We start from the raw sequence: 9,256 nt of genomic DNA, 5'->3' as shown, positions 1-9,256 counted from the left end.
TGCGAAAAGTAAGGTTGAAGAAGGTCTGCCAGATGCAAAAATTGGACTCCTCGAAGTCAAGGATAACGGTGACATGGTTGCGGATGTTGATAAGCTGGACTGCTGTGGCACTTGGAGCAGCGGGGTTGACGGAGCTAGCGGCAAAGGGGTTGGAGGGATTGGACTCGGAGGTGTTGGGGGTGGAGACGAAGTCGCCGAACTCGCTGAAGTCCATGGCGTCAGCTGGGAGGGATGCGGCTATGGGCAGGGTTCAGCGGTGGCTAGGGTAGGGAAGCAGCGGAAGCAAGGCACAAGACTTAGAGAAAAACTGATACCATGTAGACTAGTAGGTTCAGGAGAATATTGATCGCATGTATTAGAGCCCAAAAGGCACGTATATGTAGAGCTACAAAACCAGCCTATGCTTGTCCTCCAAGATCTAATCCTAGTTGAAAAGGAAAGGATAGATGGGGAGGTTCAGATAGGAAGGGAAAAGATTACATGAAGAATATATCCCTAATACATGCTACGTTTTCTTACATATTGCTTGATCCAAAGAACCGATCTGCTACTTTGTCGTCTATTTCTGCTATTACGAGAATTGTTTGTCGTGGTTCGTTGCTGATTTTCTTGTACCGTGAAAGATTGGGCCAACGAATGACTCGCCATCTAGTCGGGTCTCATCATAGTACATCAGGATTCAGCTTCTCGCAAGCAAGGATATCAAGTCCTGTGAATCAGTAAATGCAAGTCAACTTCACGTTGACAGACACCTGATGGGTAGTCTACACCAAGTGGACGGGAAACCTCCACCAACCTAGGTCATAGTGCACACAATGACCGGGACATCGGAATACCCGACTCAATCGCATTGGGAAATCGTGAGCAGTCACCATGGGTAACGATATTTCCATCAACTATATATTGATAGATTCCGGAGAAACATATAACCGGAAGTCTACAATTGTCGACATACATTTCTCAACTAGATTGAAAAAAAAACCTTTCAAGTGATTCAGATCCAAAAACCATGGCCATGGCAAAGTGTGAACAACACTCGGACTGAACTCAAGCAAAGGGTATAATCTAGATAGAAATGATCTTGCTCAATAATGGGAAGGTATTCATAAGCAATACCTACACTAGTTTCTTCTGGAAACATAATTGAGAATAATGAGGTGGTGAAACAAAGAGCAAGTATTATAGCACAAGGGTTCACGCAGATACCCAACTATTCTCCCGAGGTGGAATCTCATTCCAATAACTTATATCATTGGCAGTTCAAAATCATCTATCTCTGCAGTTGATATATGTAGTGATTACATATCCATGTAGATCACTAGATTCAGATATAGATAGTCCCCGACGGAACCTCACTTCTAAATCGAAATGCAATACACAACATACATTGTGTAAAATCAGTAAGTCACCATAAGACTTATTGTGTTGGTACATTTGGTACAACCGACGTAGTGAGTTCCTTATTCATAAGGATTACTCCTACAATGATGATTATCCATGTTTGTGTGTCTGCAATGACGACACATGTAATCATCTAAATGATGGAATTTAAAATGAAGGATTTGGGTAAACCAAAATACCGCTCGTTACTACAACTTGAGCACCTTCATTCATACATTATGGTATACTATGTTGTCTATATCCATAATATATTGGAGAAATTCACTATGGACAAATCTTATCCATCCATAACTCTCATGGTAGTTCATTCTCTAGACGTAGAGAAAGATCTATTTTGACCAAGAGATGATGGAAATGAGATATTGGGACTCAACGTTCCATAATGTCATTGGATCCACCAAACACAATTGGTACTCAAGAATATCTTTCGATATCTCCAAAGGCATCAAACATCTTGTCCTAGTTTTTCAGTTTCACAGAAATTTGAACACCGATATCATTGGATACATCGATCAGATCCCTACTATGTCAGATCATAGACAAGCTTAGTGTTTTTCCTAGGTGTAGTAGCCCTCTCATGCATGAGAAGTCTTCGAAACAGACCTCATGGCTACATCCACCAACCATTATTTTAATGATAATGTTTCTTGTGTTGCCCGGATGCAAACAGGTTACATAATAAGCAATAACGCTATATTGCATATCTTGCAAGTCAAAGCATTCTCACTTTGGGACTTAAATGACACAGATGAACTTGACTTCGCCGACTATGAAACCGCCTGCCAAGATTCAGGCAACATTAACTGGTATGCAGTGTCTCAACAATAACTGGATGATTTACTAACCCTCTCACAGGTGATTTTATAGTTGGAGATCGCTGTCGAAGAAACAGAAAATGGACGAGGTTGATCCCCCTCTCTATTTCCTTGTTCCTAACCGCCGCCTAGGCAAAGCATCAAAACTATACATTGTTCAGCCAATGCTAAAGTTCCGTTCCCACCAAACACTGTTTGTTACTTGTGTATTCTTTTTAAAGTAGCTATGGGAATATTGCACAAAAACACTAAATTATTTGAGACCTATGCTGCATCACTTGCTAGCGTCAGAGTGGTAGATGATATGCACCTTGTGAACATGTGTAATCTAGCTGGCTGCATGTCAAACCGTTATGAAAATATTTGAGTCCCTTTTTTTGCGGGGATAATATCCAAGTTATTTTAATATGGACACAGGACTGACTTGTTATGTCACCGAATTTAAAATCTATATTCTGTTTGTAAATTTGTAAACAAGAATGACAAATCCTGATGTGAGTAATAATAATCCTATCCAGGAATATTGCGCAACAGTACTGAAAACAATCATCCAAACTGAGAAATAACATTGGGGGAGTCGATTTTGGAGCTATGCTGCATCACTTGCTATTGTCAGACTGGTAGACGATATGGGCCTTGTGGACAGGCATGATCTATATGATACTTGATTATATATTTTAGTACCACAGTAAATTCTAGTGAAATTTCTGTCCAGCTGACAAAATTTTGAAATAGAAGGAGCGTGCTCATACACGTAGTAACATATATTGTCAGTTGATATACAAACCAAAACTTCATGTGTGCGCCTTAGCTATAAATCCCAAGCTATCATTTTGTTGGCAAAATGAGGTTACCTTTTCAATCATAGTTTCGGTCTCATTCAGTCTTTCGATAATATCCACTATACGAGCATTTGGCTTCACTGTCCATGGGCGACCCCGCTCCACCCCCCCCCCCATGCCCCGCGCCTGCGCCGGTGAGGGCGGCCACCCACGCCGACCTGTCGGCGGCTGCCTGGTTCATGCCGCTGCCTCCTCCGCCGCCGGGTTTGCCGGCCGTTGCTCTCGTGCGGGTTTCCCCCCTGCCGCAGCTCTCCTGCGGCGACCTGCCGGATCTGGAGACACCGCCGTCCCACAGCACCGACGCTGGCGTACCCATCGGATCCGAGTTCGTTCTCGGGTCGCCTTTGGGTGCAGGCCGGGTTGGGCTCGGTTCGGTCGATTCTCCTGCTGGATCGACACGGGCGACGCGCATTGACTGTGAGGTCGGTGCTCACCTTAACTCCACCGCGCCGGTGATGCGCTCCAGTTCACCTCCTGCTGCGCCTTCAAGGCCGGCGACAGGCGCGGGGCACGAGGCAGACAAGACCGGCGACTGGCATCTCGTCAAATCACGGCGAGGCCCGCGCCGTCCGGCTTTGGATGCCCAAGCATTCAAGCCGCTACCTCTCCCGCTGTGGCTTAAAGGCCGTTGCTGCCGCTGCCTTGCTCCTGGGCATAGAGCAGTGGTGTGCTGTGACCCAATCCGTTGCTCTCGCTGTCTCCAAAACGGCCATCGCGCCCGTGGTTGCAAGAATAGGTGGCGCCCTCTGAGCTCGTTGCCGTGTCTCGCCTTCATCCCGCCACCGCCGCTTCCCCGCCCGGCCCCTGCTGCGCCTCAAGCCTAGCCGCCCAAGTTTGGCCCTGGTCGGGGCTGGTCTCTCCCCCAAGCTTCAACGCCACCGCTGCTGCTCGGCTCCGCCACCTCCACCATGCCGCGCCTGGGAGATGCGGCCCTCCAGCCAGACGAAGACTACGTGGTTGTCTCCGCCACGTCGGAGATGCAGGCGGAATCGGCTCTGCTCACCTCCAACGCCGCCGTCGCCTGGTTCGAGGGCGCTCGCGAAGATGTCCCCTGCCACACTGTTGCCGCCGCGTTTGCCTCCACCTTTGGGCTGCGGCAGGGGGACGTGAGCGTCGTCCGGCACTACCCCGAGCAATACCTGGTGAGGTTCATGTACCAGCACAACTGTGCCGACGCCGTCAACCGTGGCGACTTCCTCGTCGGCAACTCCAGGCTCTACATCCGTGGATGGTGGCTCGAGGCGCACGCTGACAACGAAGACATGTTGTACCATGTACGCCTCTGCATCGAAGGGATCCCGGTGCATGGGTGGAACAACTACATCGCCTCGTTCGTCATCGGTCGTGGATGCTCGCTCGACTACATAGAGCAGCGGTCCGTGCGCAGGGACGACACGCGCGACCTCTCGCTCTGGGCGTGGACGTCAAACCCCAACCTCATCCCCAAAGTGAAGTGGCTCACGCTGCCGGCTCGCGGCCATCGCCGCCGCAGCCGCTGTGGTCTGCGGCACAGGGTGTTGTTGCACCTGGACCTGCTTGAGTACCACACCAAGGCCCAGGACGACGACGACAACCCGCCGGCGCCGGACATCCACGAGTACACCTGGTACCGGCGCACTATGGACGGCACGGCCGGTCGTGGCGAGCGCCGTGTGGCCCAGGACACAGGGGAGCGGCAGCCGCCACGACGCGACGATGGCGACGACCGCGATAGCCGGCGAGGTCGTGGTGGTCCACGCGCACAAGAGGGATGACGTGAGCGTATCCGGCGCTCCCTCTCCAGAGGCGCTCATGACCGCCAGCGACAGGACGGGCAAGACCGCAACCGCTCTGGCGGACGGCGGCGGGGTGCCCCCCACAGGTGGGCCTCAAGCCCGCTCCTATGCTGGACGCGATCACTACAACGGTCTCGGTGCCTGCCCCACAGGTTCTCCTGGGATCCCAGTCTGCAAGCGACTAGAGGATCCGTGCTCTGGAGCTGCTGCAGGTGCATGGGCGTAGCCCTGCACGCCAGGGCTCGCCGCGGGCTGCACGCAGGCGCTCCTAGGAGACTCTCACACCGCCGGCCTCGCCGCCTCTTTCACCCATGTCGGTGCGGCCGCCGGGCTTCGAGTCATCGCCCACCCCGCCTCTGGTCTCCAGCAGACCGGTGAGGCGCACCCCCTCCCCGGTGCGACGCCATAGGGCCGAGGCGAACATCCTGCCGGCAGGTGTTGGCCTCGCGCTTCTCTTCGACGAGCAGTCGGCACCAATTCTTCCATCCCCTGCATCCACGCCTCCACGACCACCTGTTGTCCGACGCAAGACGATGGCGGGAGTCACCATCTCCAGGACAGGTGCAGGCCTCTCCCTACACAGGACAAGTGCGAGGTCCATGGCCCCTGGACGCGTCAAGGAAGTGCCAGCAACCAAGGCAGCTGAGCTGCTGGTGTGTCGTAGCCTAGGAATTGTGAAGAACGGCGAGGATGTCACTGCGGTGGCTCTCGATGCCTTTACAGAAAGGTTCAAGGACCAACTGCCTCAGGAGGTGATCAACTCCATGCGCGAGCTTTTCAAGCTTGATGACGGGCAAGCTACAGGAGTGGAGGACGCCCTCATTCAGCATGGAGGTGCTGGTGCCATGGACATGGAAGGGCCGGACGACAGTGCTGCGGCGCTGCTGGCAGCAATATGAGCTTTCTGTTGCTCCCTGGGACCATTAGTTATCTATGTTAGATCAAGTCCATGCACCTGTAGTGTTGTGCATGATCGGCTACCTATGTCATGCACTCTGTTGGTTTACCTTTAGTCTCTGGAGCTTGGCTAAGTTGGGTTGTGGGCCTGTCCTACCCAGTTTGCTTCTGCTCCTGTGCGTTTGTGCTGCTTGTGGCAGATGTCCAAGACTCTATGTGTACCTCAAGTTGCCATGTTAGAGCAATCTATTAACGTATTGTGTTGGAATGTCTGTGGCCTTAATTGTCTGGATAGACGGGCAACTGTCAACGCCACCATCGCTTCTTCATCCTGCCATATTGTGTGTCTACAGGAGACGAAACTCGACAATGTCGACAGTTTCACAGCCTCTTTCCTTGGTGGAAATAGACTACGCAATTTCGCGCAAAGGCCAACCAATGGCACGAGGGGGGAATGCTCCTGCTTTGGGATGATCAGATGGTGGATCTGATTGACATCAACACCACCACCTTCTGCTTATCCGCGTTGGTTCGAATCTGTGACTCCGACGTGCAGTACAAGCTCACTACCGTCTACGGCCCCACCGACTCTTCACTCAAAGATGCTTTCTTTGCGGACCTCATTGGCCAAAAGCCGCCTGTCGGTACTTCGTGGCTCGTGGCGGGCGATTTCAATCAAATATATCGCGCGTGAGACAAAAACAATAGGAAATTTAACCGAAGTCGAATTAACCATTTCCGAGCAGCGCTCCAGAGTTGTGAGTTGAAAGAAATCCACTTCAGAATAGAAGGTTCACCTGGAGCAATGAGAGGGAAAACCCGACCTTGTGCAAGCTTGATTCGTTCTTCTGTAATGATAGGTGGGACACCACCTTTGGCACCCACGTTCTCCACGCCCTATCCTCATCCCTCTCCGACCATTGCCCGCTCCTCCTCGCTGACGACAAGAGGCCGAAGAGGCCTAAGACCTTCAAGTTCGAAAACTTCTGGGTATCCATGCCTGGATTCATGGAGATTGTCAGCAAGGCTTGGGCCGAGCAGCTTCCACACACCGAGCCATACCAAATATTGTTTCACAAGCTCAAGAAGGTGGGGAGACACCTCTCTGACTGGAGTAGGGGGCTATTCTCAAAAGCAAAGATCCATCTACATGCTGCCCTCTTGGTGATCCTACATCTCGACATCGCACAAGAAAACCGACAACTATCCCATGACGAGGTGGACCTAAGGGCTAGGCTTAAAAGGAGGGTCATAATCCTGGCGGTGCTTCAGAGGGCTCGGAAGAAGCAATGCGCGAGAATCGCTAACCTCAAGGAAGGGGATGCAAACACCAAGTTTTTTCATCGTTGGGTCAATGCAAGGAGGAGGAAGAACCATATTCATAGGCTAAAGCATGACCAGGGTTGGGTCACTGACCATGAAGCTAAGGAGAAGATAATACATGACCACTTTTGTGAGGTCATGAAGTAAGGGTCCACAAGCGCAAAAGATTTCAATTGGGAGGAGCTTAACCTTGAGTCCCATGAAGTGGAGCTATGCGAGCTCGAGTCACCTATCACCGAGGCAGAGGTGCGAGAGGCAATAAACGACATGCCAAGTGACAAGGCACCAGGACCGGACGACTTCACGGGCATATTCTTCAAGAAGTGTTGGCACATAATTCAGCATGATGTGATGAGGGCGATACACCAATTTGACTCCCTCCACACTTCCAATCTCCATTGGCTCAACTCTGCCAACATTGTGCTCTTGCCCAAGAAAGAGGGGGCGGACGGGATCGGTGACTATAGGCCCATTAGTATTATTCATGCCATTGCCAAAATCCTCGCGAAGGTGTTATCCATTCACCTGGCCCCTCACATGAACAAACTCGTCTCCAATGCCCAAAGCGCATTCATCAAGACGAGAAGCATTCACGATAACTTCATGTGTGTCCGCAATCTTGCCCGTCGGCTCCACAAATGCAAGACACCGTCTCTCCTGTTCAAGCTCGACATTCGCAAGGCTTTTGACTCTGTCAGGTGGGAGTATGTTCTCGATCTCCTACGTCGGTGAGGGTTCCCATGCAAGTTTCGTAATTGGATTGCGGCGCTACTTTGCATTTCCTCATCGAGGATCCTCTTGAATGGTGTGGTCGGTCCACCCATTAAACATGGGCAAGGGCTGCGACAGGGTGATCCGATATCACCGCTACTATTTGTCATTGCCATTGACCCGCTACAACAACTACTCGACTTGGCAACTCGAAAAAAACTCCTACACAAGATCCGGGGAAGGGGTGCCATGATGAGAACCTCCCTGTATGCCGATGATGCGGCTGTGTTCATAGCCCCTATTAAGAAAGACATTGACAACTTTGCGGCAATCTTAAGTGGCTTTGGGGAGGTTACCGGGCTATGCACCAACTTTCACAAGAGCTCCGTTGTGCCCATACGGTGCAATAATCTTAACTTGGAAAACATCCTACAAAGTTTGCCGGCCTCTAGAGCGTCCTTCCCAATAAGGTACCTGGGTCTCCCCTATCCGTCTGGCAACTGAAGAAGGCGGACTTCCAATTCCTTGAGGACAAGGTTGCGAGCAAGTTGGTTACTTATGAAGGGCAAAACATAACAACCATTGGGCGTACGGCTCTAGTCAAATCTGTCATCTCCTCCCTCGCGGTCTACTTTATCACTTCGTTGGTCGTCCCACAGAGCATCTTGCAAAATGTGAACAAGCTGGAAGGAGCTTTCCTTTGGTCTGGGGCAGATAGAACCACGGGTGCAAAGTGCAAAGTAAATTGGAAGATCATTTGCCGCCCGCGGGAGTATGGTGGCCTTGGGGTCCTCAACACCGACAAGTTTGCTCGCGCCTTGCGATTGAGATGGCCATGGTTTGAATGGACGGAGCCAAACAAGATGTGGGTCGGTTTGGGCAACCCATGTGACGAGGAGGACCTATACTTCTTCTACGCCTCGACCACCATTACCGTCGGGAATGGGGCGAAAACACCTTTCTGGGACTCCCCTTGGCTACATGGAACCAAACCAAAGGATGTTGCTTCCCTAATCTTTGAGGCTTCCATGAGGAAAAAAATTGGAAGGTGCGGGAGGCCCTAAAAAACAATGCTTGGATTCTCAAGATCAACCCCTCCACGGTCATCTCCAACGAGCACATCCGGCAATTCTTCACCCTTTGGACACTCCTACATAACTTCCATCTTGATGAGCTTGCCAAGGATACTATTATATGGAAGCACACGGCCGATGGACACTACACCGCAGCCTCCACCTATAAAGCACAATTTCTTGGGTTGGTCCTCTCTCCCATGGAGCACATGATTTGGAAGGTCTGGGCGCCGCCAAAGGCAAAGTTCTTTGCTTGGTTGGCTACCCAAGATAGAATCTGGATGGCCAACAGGCTTACCAAGCGGGGATGGCCAAATTGTGGTCTTTGTCCTCTTTGCAAAAGGGAGCAAGAGAGCGGACCACACCTTTTCTTCAAGTGCCGCTACACCATTCGGCTTTGGAAGATGGTCATTGAGAAG

The 9,256-nt window shown here is 51.2% G+C and overlaps 1 protein-coding gene across 1 annotated transcript; it reads left to right on the top strand.

Annotated features, from left to right (window-relative positions):
• Window positions 1-3,191: 3,191 nt before the first annotated feature.
• Window positions 3,192-4,831, top strand: LOC119363729. Its single transcript, XM_037629101.1, has one exon. It carries the CDS (start codon window positions 3,967-3,969, stop codon window positions 4,810-4,812), a length of 846 nt encoding a protein of 281 aa, XP_037484998.1. The 5' UTR covers window positions 3,192-3,966; the 3' UTR covers window positions 4,813-4,831.
• Window positions 4,832-9,256: the final 4,425 nt, after the last annotated feature.

The sequence above is a fragment of the Triticum dicoccoides genome, chromosome 1A, assembly GCF_002162155.2.
Source record: "Triticum dicoccoides isolate Atlit2015 ecotype Zavitan chromosome 1A, WEW_v2.0, whole genome shotgun sequence".
Classification (NCBI taxonomy): Eukaryota; Viridiplantae; Streptophyta; class Magnoliopsida; order Poales; family Poaceae; genus Triticum; species Triticum dicoccoides.
The sequence above is the reverse complement of the archived record's forward strand: the minus strand, read 5'-3'. Positions and strand labels throughout refer to the sequence as shown.